This window comes from Xiphias gladius, chromosome 4, assembly GCF_016859285.1.
Source record: "Xiphias gladius isolate SHS-SW01 ecotype Sanya breed wild chromosome 4, ASM1685928v1, whole genome shotgun sequence".
Taxonomy (NCBI): Eukaryota; Metazoa; Chordata; class Actinopteri; order Istiophoriformes; family Xiphiidae; genus Xiphias; species Xiphias gladius.
Genome location: NC_053403.1, coordinates 22,186,426 through 22,208,362, shown reverse-complemented (window position 1 = coordinate 22,208,362; position 21,937 = coordinate 22,186,426). Strand labels below are relative to the sequence as shown.

General features: G+C 39.8%; 1 protein-coding gene across 6 annotated transcripts in view; it reads right to left on the bottom strand.

The window, feature by feature from the left end:
- The window catches only part of enah (ENAH actin regulator), a 166,372-nt gene that overhangs the window by 63,494 nt on the left and 80,941 nt on the right, over positions 1-21,937 (bottom strand). For all 6 annotated transcript variants that reach the window (XM_040124785.1, XM_040124784.1, XM_040124786.1 and 3 more), the window contains exons 2-3: positions 19,022-19,187; positions 15,303-15,480 (exon numbers count right to left, since the gene is read on the bottom strand). In XM_040124785.1, coding sequence (XP_039980719.1) covers positions 15,303-15,480; positions 19,022-19,187 — 344 coding nt within the window. The remainder of the gene's footprint in view (positions 1-15,302; positions 15,481-19,021; positions 19,188-21,937) is intronic.

Sequence of the window (21,937 nt, the reverse complement as noted above, 5' to 3'; positions counted from 1 at the left end):
CCATCATATTTTAAAGAGCTCATAGTACCCCATTACCCCACTAAACCACTGCGTTCGCAGAATGCAGGCTTACTTGTGGTCCCTAGTGTTTCCAAAAATAGAATGGGAGGCAGAGCCTTCAGTTCAGGCTCCTCTCAGGTGGAACCATCTTCCAGTTTGCGTCTAGGAGGCAGACACCCTCTCCACATGTAAGAGTAGGCTTAAAACTATTCTTTTTAATAAAGCTTACACTTAGGGCTGGGTCAGGCTTGCCTGCTATAGGCCTAGACTGCTTGGGGATTTCCCGCGATGCACAAAGCTCCTCTCTCCTCCTTTCCATCTCCATCTGTACACATTCATATCCCATTAATGCACTCTACCTCCGGAACATCAGAGTCTGGATCTCTGATTGCGGGCCACCTACAGCCCTCATTATTAGTCTCCAGTATTAGTCCCCCATTATTAGCCACCCACCATGAGCCAGGTTCTGTTCAGGGTTTCTATCTTTTAAAAGGGAGTTTTTCCTTGCTACTGTCACCATGTGCTTGCTCATGGAGTAATGAAGGGTCTCTGTAAAGAATATTAAAAAGAGTACAGTCAAGATCTGCTTATTATGAAAAGTGCCCTTAGATAATTTCTGTTATGATTTGGCGTTACATAAATAAAATGACTTGACTTCAGCAGTGAAATCATTAATCAGTGGACCAGTTCCTCTGGCAGCTATACATGCCCAAGGCATAATGTTTGACAGATGAGGTGGTATGATTTGGGTCAGCAGCTGTGCCTTTATTGCCTCCACACTTTCCTCTGTTCACAATTTTAATAGATTGATTTTTGTTTCATCAGTCCATAGAACTTTGTTCGAGAACTCTATCAGTTTCTTTTTGCATGTTTTGGCAACCTGGCCTGTCTGTTTTTGGACTTACTGGGAGTTTGCATCGTGTGATGAATCTGAGGTTATGATCATGAAGTCTTGACAAAGAAAAGTGTACACCTCAATCCTGGAGAGCATTCTTGACTTGCTGTGCAAAAAGGGGTTTTTATTCACCATGCAAATTATTTTCAGGTCATCCACAGGACGTGTGTTACTCAGTCTATCAGCTTGTTTCCCATATTCTCATTTCCCTGTGTGCATCTGCTTTTTTGGAATGTACCCAACTGTTGATTTTGGCAAACCAGCTACTTTTGATATATCTGATAGATTTTTGCTTTTATTGAGCCTCATTATTATCTTCTTCAATGCATGGTCACCTCTTTAGTCCTCATACTGACAGACATCTCCACCTAGATCTAAATGGCAATTCTCTTGGGCGGCTTTGGCTCAGGAGGTAACACAGGTCGTCCGCTAACCGGAAGGTCGGTGGTTCGATCGCCAGCTCCTCCGCATGTCAGTTTCCTTAGGCAAGAGACTGACCCCAAATTTCCCCTGATGTATCATCGGTGTGTGAGTGTGTGTGTTTGTGTGTGTGTAAAAGTGCCGTACATATAGAAAAGGGTGCTATATGAATGTGTGTGTGAATGGGTGAATGTGGCAGTAGTCTAAAATGCTTTGAGTGTTCGTTAGGACTACAAAAGTGCTACATAAGTGCAGTCCATTTACCATTCTCAACTCTCAATCAACTCTGAACCATGTGTTCTTTTGTGCATGAACTAAAGCTGAAACCAAGAAAAATTTAGTAGCCAAGTGTGTAATTACTTTTGAAACATTACAATTGGGTACTATGTCTTAAATGTCACTTTGATGTAGTATCCATTATCTTATTTCAAATTGAATGTGCTGAAGCATTTAGCCTGAGGAACAAAAAATGTAACTGTCCAGATACTGTATGAGGATGCATCCAACTTGTCCTGTACTCTGAAGACAAAGTACTGATAATATACTTCTAATTTTCTTCCTCATAGCTGAATTAGAGTGGGCGATTTGAGATTAAGGCAGTAAAAGGCTTGCTGGGATGTTCTTGTTTAGCTGCTATATCCACTCCACCCATAAACATCTTTTTCTGCCATGAATTATATATTACTGCATGAATCATCATCAGGTCACCAGGCCAATGGAAACAAAAAAAGGACCAAATACTACCCGAGTGTGTGTGAGATACAGAACCAGACAACAAAGAGGAGCATCAATGCAGACAGATGGCCATCATGTCTTTCTTAACACATTCTTCATTGTGAAAACTTGAATTATAGAAACAATAAAGAAAAAAGAGAAAAGAACATGGTGAAATGAGGGAGAATTGAAAATAGCAACATAGGAGGAGGCAACTGTACACAAATCCGCCTCAGCTTCCCTAGTGAAGTGAGCTTCAGATCATTTTAACTGGCAGTTAACACTCAATAATTTGTGAAAAGGCTCATTTTGGTAACACTAAATTACAAGAGACAACAGCAGATGATTTTAGATGGAGAGGCAGGAGTGTGACACTGGTATATAATTCCTCATCACATCTAAACGAATAATTCTTAAAGATACCTGATCCGTCAGAGCATTCATCATGCCTGCCTTGAGATCTCCACAAATATGCAATTATGATCAGTGGCATGACATGCATTTAGGTTTTGTTGGTTTTGATATGACTTCTGTGAGCTGGAAAGACTTTTAAAAACCGTGGGATTTGAGCATTTTTCACTGTTGTTACTTGCAATTCAAATTTACCCAACCCCCGGGCGGTCCGCTGCTCGTTTGGTACCGGGCCGCACAGAAAGAATAAATAACTTACATTATTTCCGTTTTATTTATTATCCGAGTCTGAACAATCTTTTATTTTGAAAAATGACAATCTAAATGATAATTGAAAATTCTCTCCGTTACATCCGTCTGTTCTTCACTCACTCTTGACGCATGTCAAGATGCTTGTCTCGGTCACGTGACGGAACGCTAATATTAAACCCACAAGCTAGCAAAATGAGTGAAAAACAGATGTCATTAGAAAGTTTCTTTACAAAGGGGAAAAGGCCCAGTAAGGAGACAGAATAAGAGCCTATGACCACTAAGAAGAAGAAAGCTGCATGTAACAGACAAAACCAGGAGACGTACTTAAAATATGGATTTATCGCGAAAGGAGATTCCCGCGCACATAGCCCACTCTGCATTATATGCGGCGACTGTCTCTCAAACGAGGCAATGAAGCCCTCAAAACTGCTTTGCCACTTGGAGACCAAGCACCCTGCATTAAAAAACAAACCTTTGGAGTATTTTGAAAGGAAAAAGCGGGAACAAGAAGGACGGAAGCAGTTACAACAAATGCAAGTGCGCTGAGAGCGTCATACTTGGTGGCTAACCGTATTGCTAAGGCTAAAAAGCCATTCACTATTGGTGAAGAACTGATCCTTCCCGCTTTTCTGCAGTCACAGCAACCAAAACAAAATTACTGAGTAGACTGGACATAAGCAACACACTTCGGGTGTCAGTGTCTCCCATTACACCTAGATGGGACCGTCTTGCTACAGAGAAACAAGCTCAGGACTCTCATTGATTTAGCGTTATGTTGAGTTATATTTTTCATGCACTTTATATTTGTTTTGTGGCGTATCTTATTTTGAAGGCATGTTCAAGTGTTACCATAGCGACCAGAGAGGATGTTACTCTTGTTATGTTGTTGGCGCATGTCAGGAGGAAGCTGCTAATAAAGTTAAAAACAAGTACACAGTGGATTCACGTTTATTATTATATTTACAAAATACCACATGTTTTGTGTTGGTTGTATCATTTTATTTTGTTGTATTTATCCGCCACACTTTGAAGGCCGGTCCGTGAAAACAATGCTTACTTTAAACCAAAAAAGGTTGGGGACCCCTGGTCTAAACCCACAACTCTGGTTTTTTGCATCTGTCTCTGCCCAAAAGATGTCATAGTTCATAATGGCTCATTAATCATTTTTCTCAAATCATGCGAATATTGGAGAAAATCTCTCCGAGCTTGACTGAACTGAACACTCAACATATGATGAAAAGTGTTTCTGCTGTGATGACGATCTTGCCAACACTTAGTCTTTGGCCTTGAACTAGAATGCCCTTGAAAAACATGCCTATGTTTTTGAACTGTTCAGATTCCCTTGTGATTTGTTCACAAGTAAGTTTGTTTTCTGTTCGCAGCTTTCCTTTTGTTTCTGGTCATGTTTATTCATCAGAATTTTAAAAGCCAACGTCAGTCAATTAGTGGCTTATATTTTTTGTTTTAACTCATTTTGCATTTGTATTCTCATAACTGCAGCACTCTAATGGCTTGCGAAAGAAATCTACACACACAGTTCACACTATTGACAAACACAAAAACATATTTTTGCTGTGGCTCGCATCTAACATTAAACTTGTTCTTCTCTGTCAATGATCAGGACGCCATGGCAACTGCGGTCAGTCTTACCTCCAGCCTTCCTGCACTGTTGTTACATGATAAGTAGAGCACAGCTTAACCAGTGAAATTACAGAATGGCTCTGTATCCAACTGGGAAGTCTCCATGAAGGCCTCGCTTCTGGCCAAAAGGCTCGTAGGACGGAATGGTTAAATGTTTAAACACATACTGACATATACTCATATATTTTTCCCTTACATAATTACTTGTATAAGTGGTGGAATACATTTGTGATTTTCAGTGTAACTGCAATACACCGAGAAAGTACTGATTCCACATTTTCTCTCCTCACCAATCACGCAACTTAGACTCAAGAGTATTGGCCTGATATTGATCTGATACTGGATAAGCTCTTTTACTTTTACAGTTTCTAATCTGTATACTTCACTATGTTGAACTGATTGGAAACAAGTAACACAAAACTAACCATAAGCAATAAGTTGGTGTATAAGCTCTTACACCAACAATCTTTTTAGGCTTATGCAATTCAAATTGCATAGACTGTTTAGAAAAATGTGTTTTACAGTGTATACCAGCAGTGACAAAACATCTGTATTTAAACAGATTGGTCACATCCTGATCCCTATAATGAAGGATCGGGTATCAGTAAAGGCAACCAAATTGATTCAGTGTATCAGACTGGTGCATCCATGACACTGCTCTTTGTACATTGTTGATACCATTTTACCTTATTGATTAATAAGTTGATTATAAAATATCAGAAAGTAGGAAAAATGCCCATTACAGTTTCCCAAGATGATGTCTTCAAATTGCTTACTTTGTCTGAAAAAGTGTCCAAAATCCAAAAGACATTCACTTTACAATGATATGAAACATAAAAAAGCAGCAGATCATCATATTTAAGTGGCAGGAACCAGAGAATGTTTGGCATTTTTTGCTTGATAAACGGCTGAAAATTGTTTACAATTTCCTGTCAGCTGATTAAGTGACAACTGTTTTAAGCACCAATTTTTACCCAAATAAACCTGCATCTCAGTTATATCTGTGTATTTTCAAGTTCTGTCATTCGTAATGGAAGAAAAAACAGATAGTTGTAGCAGTATGAACCGACCACCAGCAGACTCAGAATCTCTGTTGTGATATACAGGTTCTTCTCACGATCTCAGTTTAGGAATCTGCTAGAAATCGCAGGTGTCAGAGACTGCATCATGGACAAACTTGAATCCCTTAGGGAAGGCCTGTCTGCTATCCTTCTGCCAGCTAGCCTCCAGCCAGCTTCCCAGTCAGCTAGATTCGGGCCCAGCCTCTGAGCCTGCTAGCCAAGAGCCAGTCTACTAGCCTGCTACCCTCCAGCAAGCATCCCAGTCGGCAAGCCCACTGCCTGTTCCTGCTCTCAAGTCAGCTAGTATCCTGCCTGGTCCTGCTCCTGAGCTAACTAGCTTCCTGCCCGTTCCTGCCCTCAAGCCAGCTAGCCTCCTGCCCGTTTCTGCCCTCAAGCCAGCTAGCATCCTGCCTGGTCCTACTCCTAAACTATCAAGCCTCCTGCCTTTTCCTGCTCTCAAATTGGCAAGCAACCAGCCTGTTCTCGTTCTCAAGCCGGCTACAATCCAGCCTGTTCCATCTCCTGAGCTGACCAGCTTCCTGTCCAATCCTGACCCTGAAGATCCTGAGCAGTCCCCTTTCCTTGGGATTCGCCTAGCCATCTCTCCCCAATACTTAAGGGTCAGAGCCCCTAAAAGGAAGCGTGGATCCTGGAGGCATTGATCCCCCAAGCTGCCCAGCGACCCCGAACTTCCACTGCCCTGCAACCCCGAGCCTCTGCTGCCAGCAATTCAGAGCATCTGCTGCCTAGTGCCATGATCAACGCCCAGTTGGGCTCCCAGCCAGGCCCTTACTGGGCCTCCAGCTGGACCAAGAGTCGGCCGTCCCCGCTGACATTTTCTCTGTTCTTGTGACGGGGGGCCAGGCCGAGATCTTGTCTGTTCCTGGGTCAGATGTCCCTGCAGACATCTCACCTCTTCCTGAGCCTCTTCCTCAGCCTGCCGACGTGGCCAACTTCAAGCAGTTCCTGAGTTTGCAGATGCCAAACCGGTTCCCGTGCCTATGATTCCAACATTAACCCTTGTCCTGGTTCCCAGTTGGCAGTCTGGCTGACACCAGCCCCTGGTCTCCAGCTGCCCACCTCCTGCCCTGCACCCTGTCTTGAACCACAGCTGCCCACCTCCTGCCCTGCACCCTGCCTCAACCTGCAGCTGTATCTTCTGGTGCCAGCTGACTTTCCAGACCTCCAGCCTCTTTGCTGGTCTTCAGAGCAGTGTCACTTACAATGCCTCAGAGTCATCCTCTAGAGAGGCTCCGTCTGTCTGGTCCTCCTTCAGCTTTTCCTCATGAAGTGACCCACCTTCAATGTCACCCTCATGCTCCGCCCCCTGAGGGGACGCTCTTTCGCTGTCGGCCTCGTGTTCTTCCTCCAGAGTGAGATCCTGCCTTTGTAAACACCCATCAAAGCTGTCATGCCTTCACTAGTGGCCTCCTACTCGACCTCTGGAGCAGCCCCGCCTTTGTCTCTTCCTCCACCCATCTGCCTGGCCTTGGGTCACCCTATAGTGCAACTCCACTGGCTGCCGCAACTCTGGGCTGTCCTCCTTTGGAGCTAAATCTTTCTTTCAGTCAGATGGGTGGACAGCTTGTCCACCCATCTGACTGTAAGCCTGATTTTTTTTTATTAAAATATCTTTACTGAATCTACCTGCCTTTGAGTCTGCATATGGTTCCTTTCCCTGTTTCTTTGGATTCAGCCATAACAGATATCTCTTTTCATAATCAGACCTTTCAGTTTGATCTGATTTTCCACAAAACATTCCTCTCCATTCAGAACTTGATTCCACTGATCACAAATCAAGCCCCACCAAGAGATCAGAAGAGTGCTGAAACTATTAGAGAATAAGTCCATGCACAAGTTGGACAATAATAACAATTTAGATAATGGATATCTTTGGTTTAAGTTTCTCAAATGTGAAGACTCAGTGCTTTTCTCTGTTTTAAATTATTGTAAATTGAATACCTTCTAGACTGTTAGACAAAATTGAAAATGACACTATTTTTTGTCATTTTATAGATAAAAATTTGATCAATTATTTAAAAAAAATATTGATTAATCAATAATGTGAATAAGTGTTACTTCAGCTGTAATTGCATTTTTCTAAAAAGATTACAGAGATATATGGCGATATTCAACTGACCCACAACAGTTCAGCCCAAACCCACACACTCTGTGTAAGTAAGAACTATAAACCCTGTACAGTTTCACCTATTCTGTGTGTGTGTGTGTGTGTGTGTGTGTGTGTGTGTGTGTGTGTGTGTGTCAGCCAAAGAAATAAAGGCACACAGACAGAATAACAGATATATAGGCAGATATAAATACTGCCCTTCATCCATTCCCACAGAAAGATATGGGAGTCATGCTGCTGGTCACATTCTTAATGAATCCTTTTGAGCACAAAGTCTTTTAATAAGGAGTGAGCTGCTGACACTTACACACATCCACTACAGTGACACAGGTTAGAACAGGACTGCATTGTTTTTCTCAACCTTTATTCAGCAAGGCTATGTTTAAAAATTGATGGGGAGGGGGGTGAACTAGCAGGGCATCCTGTATAGTGAATGTTGAACAAATCATTCCAAAACTTCTTTCCTAAAACAGAATCCATCCATCAAACCAATTCTACCCTTTACACCTCTTGTCCACCTTCTACAGGTCATTCCACCTTTATACCTCTGACTTTCTGTTATTCACCTAATTTCTTTCCTCCATTCTATCTCTTCCCTTCCCTGCCATGACCTGAGAAGAGTGGATTACTGGCCAGACCACAACATAGACAGGCTTGTGACCCATCGCTCCCTCTCCTAATCCTGGTCTTTCATCCAGCTCTACTTTAGCCTTTTTAGGAGAAAAGAGAAACACTGATAAACAAAGTGTGCGTGGCTGGATCTCCACTTGTCCATGTGTGAGCTCACAGTTTTGAAACAACTTCACTTTGCCCTGAGTCAGATGACAAGGCTGCTTGCCTTCTGTCTTGGCACATAGTAATGAAGAGTAGATGCAGAGGTTTCAGTGATGTAACACCAAGTGATGAATTTGGTTTGTGTGGTGTGCCAAAAGTCTCATAAGTGCACATACATACACAAAGTCCTAAATGTTAGCAAAGTTATGAGTGTTTTGTCCACGATTTTAAGAGTCCTAATAGACACACACATACACACACTTTCCAGATGTCAGCAGTCTTCACATCCACTTGCTTTCCAAAGCTGTGGTAAGATACTCTGTTATTTGTTCAATAGCTTACTCACACACAAGTGAGTACACATAAGCACACACACACACACACACACACACACACACACACACACACACACACACACACACACACACACACACACACACACACACACACACACACACACACACACACACACAATCTGCTAATGTGGGAACCCCAGAAAATAATTCTAAGAAACGCTAGGCTGGTTTTCTGTGTAAACCAAACACTAACAACATAGAAAACGGCACATTCAGATATTTATTCATTTCCGACTAAAACCTCTGAATAGCTGAAATAATCAAGAAGTGCTTCTTTGGCTAACTGGGTCAAACTAAACTTCAAAGAGGGATTTCAAAGCAGTTGCAATTTCAGATTAGAAGAGGAATTTAGGCGAGCAAGGAATCAGTTTTATCTACGAGATGAACTACCAAGTGGTTGCCTTTATTTGTGTAGTTTTTTCAAAAGCATTTCTTTATTAGATACAACATAGCAGAGTGAGATCATAGAAAGGGAAACAGGTCACTGACTGCAAAGGTCACGAGTTGGTTCTACATGGTGTTGAGTTGCTATGATTCACTGTTACATCCCAGGAATCATTTACATACGTTTCAGGCTAATTTATCAGACTGATAATGCCTTTATCCTCATTGTAGCCGAGACATGGCCCTATCTGGCCCTGGCCCGGCCCATGCTCATGTCATGTCACAATATCATTTTGTCTATATGCCTGTCTTTCTGTCAGCACTTTGTCATGTACTGCTTCTTTACACCATTTTTAACACAGCAAAAGTGACAACTGAGCCCTGTAACTTAAAGAACAACAACATCGGTCATTTCAGAAAGTGACCCGAAATGACATATGTTTACGTTCAAGTGACAAAGCCTGTAGAATTATGCTGGAAGCAAAAGAGGAAGTCAGGTGGCGTTATTACACAGCAACAAAGTCTGCGTAAGGTGTAAGCTGGATGGAACACAGGAGACCACTGTTCATTCCTCAACTCAAACCAGTAGTCAGCATAACTGTGATCGCTCAGTAACCTTAACCAAGTGTTACTTATTGTCACCATGATGAAAAAGGTCCCATAACCTTATGAAAGTCGAAATTTTAACCCAAAAAAAAAACAATGTTTCTTTAACCCTTTAACTAAGTAGTTATTTTAACCAAACCACGATCTTTCCCTATACTTAACCAGGTGTTTTTTTTTTTGTTTTTTTTTAAACCTAACCAAACCTAGTAATGTCACTTCACAAAACTGATTAATTTTTCAACTGTGATTTGTAACAGTTTTGGAGGGCTCAGACAAACGGTGTTGCTTTTCTGTTAGGGGTGTCAGATCAGAGGACACTTCTGTATTGTTCTAGAGGGCATGGACGAACAACACATTTTTTCATGTAATTTGGAGGATTTGTTGGCTTTATGAACCATGTAGTAAAGTTGTGGCAGATGCCATAGAAGATGGTTGGGCACACTGGGGTGCCTTGAGGATTTCCCTTTTTTTTTACTGTATATTTTGCCAAATAAAGCAAAACATTAACTACATTTTTGTATTTGGCTTTTAAATATAGCAAAATGGAAAAATAAGCAATAAATATCATAATCACTGTAATGAAAACACTGTTAAATACAAAGTGCTGCTAGTTCTGCAGATGGTACTAGTTTATATAAGTCAGTAACATCACTGTTATTTGTTAGTTAGTTTTTGTTATTTTTTTTGTTAGTTTGGTAAAATAAATTCTTATAATAGATATGAAGGATGTCGTAATTTGATGTAATTTGAATGACTAGGTGCCATGAATCACTATAAAAGGGAGCCATGGTTTGAAAAGGTCTGGGACCACACCAGTGACGGTTAAATTTTTAAATTTCCTACTGTAGAAACATTTACTCTTCATAGAAGTGGAGGAGGGGAGAATGTTGCTCTTAATTAAATTATGATAAAATATGTTGCATATTTTCTTGCACTACATATTCTTCTGTTTTGAGTACAATATAAATATTTTTTGTAGTGGCAAATCTTTGTGCCTTTATAAGCAAACGCTAGAAGTATTGAAAACCAGACAAAGAAAAAAGCCAAAACGTAAAGAGATTACTCAAGTACAGTAAAACAATTTGAAGAAGGAATAACCACACAAACCCAATTCTACCAAGAAAGAGATAAAAACGTTTCTTCACATCTCCACACTCCTTTCCACTCTCCTTAACAGCAGACTTATTTTCTTTTCAAGTCTAATAAATGTTTCATATTGCTCTCAGGCCCACAATAAGAGAAGGGAATCGCAAGGAGTTATGAACAGAATCAGAATCAGGCCAATAGATTGAAGACTACTGTAAATGTAAAAGAAGCTAGCTAAAAGAATGGCTGCCATTATTGTGCTCATCAAGCAGTTTGTCTTGTTCCATTTAACTATCCTCACTGATTGGGGCTGACCAAAGTATGATTTATGTTTTGATTGATTATTGAGCTGGTCCTGTAAAGTGTGAACACTGCCTGGATTAGGTCATTGATTCTTTCTGTAAGGCATTTTAGATCAAAGCTTACATAGCCAGTTAAAAGCAATTAATGCACTCATACACTGTAAATCCACAGTTTATGTTCATATGATGATGTCAGACAAAACAGGTCAAATGGATGGCACTTTCCATGTAAATTCAACATAGTGATAATGGCATTGATCCAAATACGCCAAAGCACAGCTAAGGCATTAAAATGGTCATTAAAAGCTTCCTCTCTATCATTCACACAGCACATATAACCAGATACAACAAATGGAGTTCTAAAATAAGTTATGTGACACCCTCTCATGTAGCAGGATTTTAACACCCGCTGAGTAAGTGATGGAGGGTGAACCCTGTTTGTCAGGAGGATTGTCAAGTCCACAGATGACTTCGACTGGAATAGGCGCCACCATGAGCAGCTGTCAGGACACAAATATATTAGCAAAACATTGGGGTGAAAGGCGAAACCCTGTTGCCTTCCTCTGGCTTCTGTATGCAGCTCTCTGAAGTGCTGAGAGAGGGAATGATGCAAAGGAGAGAGGGAAGGAGCCAGGCAATGAAGGCAGTGTGCAAGAAGAATGAGAAAGTGACAAAGAGGGGGAGCTGGGAGAGTTCAACTGAGGTAAAAAAAATGGGAATGTTGGAGAAGAGAGAAGGGAAGGAGAGACGACGGAACAAAGAAGGAGAAAATGAAGGGAGAAAATAAGGGGAGTGAAGGAAAGTGTCTGAAGCCAAATTCTTTTGTTGTGCTGTTTGTTAGTAAGACTCCTCTTTCAAGGCTAGTCCCTCTGAGTAGCAAATACTAAAGTATGTGGCTGTGTATATACTGTATCTCTGATAAAGTATATAAATTCAGGTCAGACTCAAAAGGATTTGATATTTTTATTTGATTATCACTGAAAATACATTGGTTTAAGTTAAGTAAATTAGAAAACATACATCATTCTTTCCTCAATTCTTATTTCAAGTACTGAACTAGAAAATACACCAGAAAGTTATGTCTGCTGCCGCAGAAACAACGGTGAACATGTCCAGTGATACTCTGGGTAACTTTGGTCAGTCCCTAAGGAGGAGGAATTTTTCACTGGCTACTGCGATGGATATTGTTTACCTCACTTCCACGGTCAGTGTCACCCATTTGAACTAGCAATATTCAACAAAGCTTTGTGGATTCATGTCCCTCTAAGTAACACAGCTTATGGCTTCATTATTGTCACTGTTTTTTTAGAGACAGAGCGTTATGCAACATACTCTGAAAACCATGCCCACTGGAGGGGGAAAACAAACAGCGCCAGAAAATGCAACCAATGGCTGAAACGCTAAAAAAAAAGCCTGTAGTTAGCTAAAAGCATTCGATTTCACTATGTCAAATGATTATTTTAGCACCCTATGTCAACCAGAGAGGAAAAGGTATATTGACAAACTCAGTATTGGTGGTCTATCTCAGTGCCACTTCTCGTTACCTTGCTTTTCTTTGAGAAAATACAAATAGATGTCAATATCAAAGTGAAATACTTTTATATTTACATCTATTTGATCAAATCACCAGGTAAGATCATCATTTAACCTAACAAATATCAAAACCAGGCCTTGCATAAGTTATTTAGCTTCAACCTCTAACTTATTTGATAATAATCAAGGCCCATAGCCTCAGCTTTATTGCCCAAACTGGTTGTTAAACCAGCAAACGCAGGCGGCACCTTCACGCAATGGAGAGCGACTAATTGTTTTTCCCTCCGGTGTGGACGGGACTTAATTGTGCTCTGTCTATATTGCCTTCAAGTGGGAGGAGTCAGGAGCCAATGTGCTTTCAAAGTACCATTTGCATATACGTTGCCCTCTTAAATCAGTACAGGGGTTTGTCGTGCCATATTTTACGATGTAACATATTCAGGCATAGTTGGACACAGTACTCTGACATTTCTTTTTGCTGTGAATTTTTTTTCGGGAAGCAGATTGCTCAAAGTAGGTACAGTATGTGACTGGAGAGCATGGCTAGTAAGCAGGAGAGGGTCAGATTGCAAACACTAACAACCACACACAAGAGGGAGAGGGGCAAATACAGAAAGAGAATTACATGGATGATCATGGTATACAGCCTTATAGATTTTATATTATTTTTACACACAATTTAGTTCACATCTGTAGTTGTACATCAATGTAGCCATGCCAGTTTTTCTGGTCACCAGGCGAATGTTAAGTCCTCTCTCCTTTTTGCTCTTTTTCGGTCTACACCAGCTCTTGAAAATATCTGGCTCTTTAAATACTTAAAGCTCCACTTCATGTTCTCCAGCAAGTTGCTGACTTTGACTGTCTGTCACTGCTGAGCAGGTAGTGTACAGTAGGAGTGTACTTTTCTGTGGCTTAAAACACTGATGAGAGCAGTGAGACTGAACCAAAACAGTAAAGTTGAATGCTGAAAAACCAAAACAAAGTGTTAAATGCTCTATAAAGCTGAGGGGAACTGCAGAGAAGGACAGGGGTGCGGACAGAAAGTTTAGCTTAGAACGTGGTAGGTGAAGATTAGTGTCACTTTGATTGCATAAATCTGAGCACAAAAACTTGCACAAACACACAATCATCTCATCTCATCTCTCCCTCTCTTCTCTCTTCCCCCTCTCATCCCTTCCATTATGCGGGAAAATGTAGATACACAGCCAGAGGAGGGAGCTACATAGTGAGTGTGTGTTTCAGAGATCCAAGGTCATGGTGGGCCATTGAAAGTACAGCCTGCAAATATCTGTGGCAGAATTATATTGGAGCTGTGTGATTGTGCATGTGTGTGTGACATGAATACTGAATCCTTCCTAATGCTCTTGCCATGAGGTTGTTCCCTTAATGCTTAGATCTAAGCTCAATTACAGGTTTTAAAAATTATTTATAATTGCCATATGTAGGTACCAATCATGCTCACTGATACTAAAAATGCATCATCCCATTAACTGATGCTGTTACCAGGAGCCATCTATCATTAACTGAATGCTGTGCTTTCAGACTGTCAGCTCTAAATGGAAGTTTTGATTAAAAGAAGTCAAGGCTGTTGAATTACAAGTAGTAACTGCAGTCCTCTCTCTTTGTATTGAATTAACTCTCATCATTGTTTGTGGTAAACCCATTAGTAACTGTTGTTCACATAAATTTTTTTTTAGTGTTGACAGACACCTTTAGTTATCCTAAAATTTTCAAATAATGTTCCCCCTCCTGTGTTGTACAGCTTCCTGTCTGAATGTTTCATATCCATATGTTAATGTTATCCTCCTGCACACAGACTTACAATGAAACCAGCTAGTTATTTGCAGTAATACAGATCCGAACTTCAGCAACAGCTTAATTTTTATGCTCAGTTATTAAATACATGTAAATCCCTCACCAGCCTCACCTTTGTTGTAAAAGTCATGACCTTGTGTTGTTCAGTAACAACTCTGCTATTATGGAGGCCTGGGTCAGGATAGCTGGATATTCTAGATACTTTGCCAGCCAGATAATTAAAATAGGTTATATCCCTAATACAAAATGATGAAACACTTGTTTCTGTTTAAATTGGAATTGGCTTGATTTTTTCAAAAACTGCTGGTAGTTTAAGTGAGTGGGATCTGCAGTGGATGGTGATGTCTGCAGATACAGGTGATGTAATAAAAAACAACTGAGTGAATTTGCATGAGGCTATTATTGCATTAAGAAAAAATGGCAGAGTAGGGAAAACTGGCTTTTTTGTTACTAAATATTACATTTTCTGTGAGCTTCACCAGATGAGGTCTGGCCATACGTGATCAGATGTTTAAACCTAACCCTAAATTGGCACAAGACCCTTCATTGATATTTCTGTCCCCTCAAGGAAATAAAATAATACACAAAAACTTAAATAACAAGAGAAGAAATTACTGTAATATGGACATCTGGTTGATCAACATTGGTTCCAATGCATGTCTATTGGTGATAAAGCAATGAAGACTATCCTTTTAAGTTATTTCATTATTTTTTTTGTAAGGGCCGTGTACAATATTAAACATAAGTGTTACAATTTGATGTATTTTACCAGAGTTAGCTTAAAGCTAATTTTCATTGCAGTCCCTTAACAGGTCACAATTAAAAGACACATATTACCAAGTTACACACAGTAGTACATTACAAACACAACTACCTTGCCTTGAAGTGCTATTGAAAAGCAGATACAGTATAAGGCATTCTTACCTGAGTCCTGGGAGTTGAGCACCTCCAGGGCATGCATCATGGCACTGGCAAATACATTGGCATCTTCCTTGCTGCCAAAGTTGAGGCCATAGACCTGTCTGGAGTCACGCCACTGGTGGAAGGTCTGCGTTGCCTGGTTGTACTTCAGACCCTTGGGAATTGCACAGTTTATCACCACCTGGTGATAATCACAGCAGAGAAAGGGGGGGGGGGTTCCTTTAGATTTATGGCTTACTAGCACAAATACAGACATAACAAGACTAGGTCAAAACCTAGTATATGGCTGGACCATCTTACACATAAGTTAAAGACAATGGGTGTTCTATGATTTGAGCTAGATTTACCTGTAAAATGATCACTCAGAGAGAAAATTAAAGGCTCATCCATATCTCTGTCAGCTGCCAAGCGGTCAATTGATTGAGACGCAAAGAGAGGCGTGACTTTATGATCCACTCAGTCTGTGTTTAAGCTGTGCTTTCAATGCTAACATCAGGGATTTTTAGTGTCCTGGGCACCAAGCCAAGTAGAAACACCTCAAGCTACTCCTCTGTGTCTTCTTGAGACAGAGTGGTTCTAAAAGTGGGAACCTGCAGGAATGTGACAATAACAGATTTTCCTCTCTACACTTCTGCATCCTCAATTCCATTTCATTTTTTAGTCGCCTAAAACTCTGGACATAGTCTTGTTTTAGTCAAGAAAACCATAAACATTTTAGTCTACACACAAACACGTGACATTTTAGTCTTTTTTTAGCCTTTGCTGGGCCAGTATTTGTTTCCCCATGGGAGAGAATCATTCATATGCTGTCAACACACACATAGTCAAGCCATGTCTTCGGTAGTCTTCCTATACTCATTAATGCCTTTTCTTTCAACAGCTACTTGCTGTATTTTGCAGTGAAGTTTCTGAGTTGATCCACTGGTGAAACAACATACATGTATAGCACACTCATACCCATAGTGCATCAGACCTGCTTGGAAGGCTCCTATGTAAATTGAGGATTAAGGCTGCCATCAAGCTGTGAGCTCATCTGAGCTTCTTTCTGCCATTTCCTCCACCTACCAGGATTTTGCTGTGTATGAGTGAATGTGTATGTGTTCATATACTGTACTGAATTGTACTGTATACTCATTTCTGTGTGTGGTATGCTTTGGTGTATGTCGCTTATGTGTGTGTTTAGGAATAAGAAGCATCTAGTGGATTTAGAGGAGTTCAAGGGTCAAAGAGAAAAGAGGTCAAGGTTCAGGACAGAGGTTTAGTAAAAGGTCATTTTTTGTGCTTGTGTGTGTGTGTGTGTGTGTGTGTGTGTGTGTGTGTGTGTCTGTGTCGATCTGGTTACTATAATTTTTCATTTCCATGTCAGTTCCCCTTTCAAAATGCCTTTTTTCCCCACATAGTGGCAGAGTTCCAGCCACAAGTGTGCGGAAACACAATCTGTGTACTTTAACGAGCAGATGTCAACAAAACACACATTTATTTTTTTTAAAAAATCTTTGCTTCTAGAAAGACTTCTGGAACACTTTATAAATTCACTGACTCTTAAACTTTGTGTTTGGCTCCTGGGACCCCAAATAACTAAGCCCCTCACACATGCTGACGTCCTTAGATTATTAAAACTGTTTTACTCTAATATCAAATTTAATATCAATTATTTAAAACCCACACTATCATATTTGATGCATATTTGTGAAAGGATGCTGAATAGCTAATAGCATGTGCTGTTGCCATTGCATGTTCTTAACACAGGATTCTCTGGCTAGTCATATGTTCACTTCAATGGGTACATAAAACTGAATATTTTTATATACACCATATTTGGTAACAGTAGGCTTTGCGATCCTCCTTTCAGATCTAATAGTCTCCGTAATGTTAAAGCTCACCTTGTGATTGGTATGCAGCACTGTTCCTGCCTAACTTGTCACATTAAACATGGTCCATGGTTGGACATTGAATGTGTTCACTCTGCTACATGGGTGGACATTGGAATGGGCCCATGTGAACTCTTGGCTATGTTATATGACAAGAATAAGATTCCGATGGTAAGACTGAAGACTGAAATCATTTATTTGCACCTTCTTCCTTTGACACCACTTTTCGAATCTGGCGTGACAAGGGCTTACTTAATATACCAAAGATATCTATAAACAAGAAAGCTTCATTGATTTCACAGAGCTCACAGCTAGGTTTGACCTGTCCAAATTCCACTTTTTTCATTTCCTTCAAGTAAGACACTTCATCAAATCCAAATATCCAAATTTCCCTAATCACCCTCCTGGATTTGTGATTGATTCTCTTCTCGCTTTGGATCTTGTCCGAAAACGCTCTACCTCCATAATTTATAACTCCACTGACTCCCTTAACTCTGCCCCAACAACTCATCTGAAGCAGATTTGGTAGCAGGAAATTGGTGTACCAATACCTGACAACCCATGGGATATCCATGAGCTAGTCCACACTTGGTGTGATAGACATGGTTTATTGCAGTGTAAGGTTCTTTTCAGGGTACATTATACAAATGCTCATTTGGCAAAAATTTACCCAGATACCAGTGACATTTGCAACAGGTGCAATTACCTGTTGCAAATGTCGCTAACCATACTCACATTTTCTGGTCCTGTCTAAAATTAACAGATTTTTGGTGTCATATATTTAACATACTTCGGACAGTTTTCGGTATGAACCTTAACACTTAACCTCTCAAGGCCTTATATAGAGTCCCACCGCCTGCTGCACTGAATTTCCCACTGATAAAATGGCGTGTTCTGGCCTTTACAACTCTATTAGCTAGATGTCTCATTTCATTTAAGTGGAAGCATGCACTTCCCCCTTCACACAAGAGTTAGCTAAAGGAGATCCTAAATTACATCAAAATTAGATTTTCATTTACAGATCCCAGTAAATCCTTTCCCAAGACCTGGATGCATTGTTAATTTTGGGACCTGATTTTCATTTAGTTTTGGTCTTAGTCTTTTGACAAAAGCGAGTATTAGCTTTAGTCAAATTGAGTTGACTTGATTTGATTTTGGTTACTTTTAGTCAATTTTTACCAACAAAAACTAGAGATATTTTAGTCCAGCTTTCCTCAGTGACATGTTAGTCTCATTTTTTCGTCATATAGTTTTAATTTTTGTCTTCAATGCAATTTGAGGCCACAGCTGTTGCTATCTTTCTGTACAGTTACCATGGTTATAGCTGTCTCTCGCAGGGAGTCAATGTCACTTTGAAGATGAATTCACTCACTTTTTCACCAAAGGACTGTTCATTTTCTGGGTTTAGTTTGAGAGAAACACTATATCATCGGATAACATCAATACTGTGATTTTTGTTTAGCGAAAATCTAGAGGACAATTTAGATGAACGCCAGCGTTAAGCCTGGAACTTACTCACTCCTCCTGATAACAACACTAAAACATCATTGTTTTCGTTGACACAATCAATACTGCCTAGAAGCCCTTGACTGAGTATTTGACTACATCCACCTGGATGAAAACTAGAAGCCATAATTCAGTTTTAAGTATTTCAGTTACAATTTTAAAACAACAGTTGTTCAACCTTGACTTGGCTCTTCCACTTTAAATGTAAATAGAGTCCAGCTTGTGCAGTAGCTTTTTATATTTACTCCATACATATGACAAACTGACTTCATGCATTGAATGAGTAGAGTTCCATCTGTGAATAGGTCTTAGGGAATGCTGCCCATCCTTGTTTCATCCACTGACCTGGTGATCTTGGATCTTGCGTCCTACTACACGGAAGGCATTGTTGCCTGTGTGGTGGTAGATGTGGACTCTGCTGAAGCCAGTGGAGCCACCAGCTGGGACCCACTTCTTATTGGCATCGTCGTACACCATCACAGCAGCTCGCGCCTGGCAGATACTCTGTTCACTATATGAACAAAAGACACACAGAGAAAAAATCATGATATTGTACATCATTTACCAACAAAAAACGATCTAATCTCATGATCAAACATTCATTTCAGCTGAGCTGACCATTCCTAAAAAAAACTGTACTATAGTTTACTAATACTTACTCATGTGACATCAGAGAGCTTTTTAACAATCTTTGATTTTCCTGTATTTCATTCTTTTTTTGGGTGTTTTTATCTTTGAAGATAACCTTTCAGACTGAACACATTGTATAAAAGTCATTTTAGCCTGTAGGATGTTCTTAACTGTGATTATAGTTATGATGGAAATGCAACAGGTATGTAGTCAAGCTTTATGAGTACAGCTTGCTTTGCCAGATCTTTTGCAGTTATTAAGAAGACATATAAAATTGCAATTTACTATCGCAGTTTCATAACATTGGGAGCCTCACAATTTTAGAAAAAAAAAAGACAAATGGTCAAAATCAAAGCAACAGAGGCTAAGATATTCTGATTTTTAGATCACTGTTTTTGGAATTTGACCCATATTAGGGTCAAATTCCAAAAACAGTGATCTTACATTTCATATGATGACATTAACATAATTTTGTTAGACCCTCCCTGCTTGGTAGATGTCCACATCCCTTAAACTATGTCCCAGGTTTGTTAGACATTTTTCGAATGTCTAACAAACATTTCAACAGGCAGTCTAGCACTGTTTCAACAGGCAGACTAGCACTCTTTGTGACAATTAAATTGACTTTTATGTGTACAATTGGTGGCATGCTCCTTTAATGTGCTATTGTATCAAAATGTTGCATAGTGTCTTGTGTTGTGTGTGAGCCAAGCCCCCAGAAACAGCAACGGGGTGGGAAGCAATTTTGGTGTAGCGACCAAAGTGCATTACAACAACTTCCATGTTCATCACTTGATGCACACTGGACCAAAAAGCATTTTCCCAATACACAATCATCGGAAAAGGAATGGCTGTTAAACGGCAAATACATTTTTCTGAGTTTCACAAACCCCACAAGATTACTCTTTTTATTATCAGAATTCGATCCATTTGGTTCAATAATATTTGGAGAGCCTGGAATTTACTCATTCTTCCTACTATTCTATCCCATTAATATATGCTATGTGTGTTAATACATCCATGATGTGAGCACTGGGCTGCTGTGCAAGAGGAAGTGACAGACTACAGTGAGGGAAACTTTTTTTCATAGCATGACTTCTCCTAAAACTACCAATACCAGAGGATGACAGAGGAGAAAACAGGTGAGAAGAAAGCACTTCAGAAATATGAATTTCTCATTGGAATACTGACACTCTGAATACAAGTAGGAAAAGAGACCAACTGTGAAAGGGGAAAAGAAAGAAACAGAGGGAGGAGAGATTCAGAAGAAGAGTATAAAAATCGAGTAAATTGCTTGAGATGAAAAAAAGGGGAGTGATGAGTGGAGGACAGATCAATTTCCAATAATATTCACACCTTGTGTTTTTAATGTATCTGTTTCAATGTTGGAAATGCATGAAAATGTAGGGTCAATCTTGACAAGCAAAACACTCTGAATGTCAAGTGTAAATAGGGCTCATACACATGTACGCACAGACACACAGCAGTGCAAACAGTCTCCTGCAGGTGTCAAAGCTACTTAAATTGTGTCTAACTCCAGGTTTGAGATAAAAAACACAAAATCTTGTTGAAACAGCTCTGAAATATTAATCTCCTGCGTGTATTGCATGCTTGTACATACAAGTGTGTGGCAGACAAGGACTCAAGGACACACACGCATACATTGTGTATCAATATCCACACCTTCTCACACATCTAGCTTTCACATACACTTTCAAATCGCTGCTAATGTGCTTCATTTTGACAACAAAAGCTGAACATTATAATTGAATCTCTTGGCTTTTATGTTAATTACTTTTATCAAAAATCTTTATAGAAGCTGCATCAAGAGTTAACACCTCAGCCCATATCTTACATCTAATTGGCTACATCTGTGAGTAGAATCAAACAGAAGCTGGTAATGAATTGGAGAAATGAAATGAAGGCAGGATAATAAATTCATGACTTGCCACTCTTGCTGAGGATTTTTATATATTCTAAAGGCAAATTATTAAACCTCACATCTCTAAGACTAAGATCCATTTATTTTTCACAAAGGTTCAGAGCAGCAATTCTTCAGCACTTTTTTAAAACCGACACGTCATACACTACACATAAAAAGGAGAGTCAAACTGATGTAAACTGATTCGTTGACGACCTTTTTTTTTAAAACAATGAAAACTACATTAAAACTAAATAAAAAGTAAACTTTGAAAATGAGAACTATGGCAAAACGTATTCCATTTTTCGTCAACAAATAAAAAGTAAATGATGTGAAATACAGACAAATGGGCATGTTTTAATTCAAAGTCTTATTGAAAAACCTGCAAGCATCTGTGGGAACACAAACTATATCTCCGGATTAGCAAAACTGTTTCCTCTGCTCTTCAGAAGCTGATTTAGCTGTTTGACCTGTTGCACTACCATAAATAAGAAACCCCTTACAAAGTTATGTGTCTGTCAGTAATATTATCTGATGTTACCTGTTCTTGGAGGAAACAGATTTATGGATTAAATTCATCCACAACCCACTGAGAATTACACAATCAGTGGCAACAGAACATGCAGGAAGCACAACAACGTTTATAAATAGGTAAGCTAAGGTAACTATCAAGTGCTGTGGATGTGGTGGTAACGTTACTTTCGGTCAGC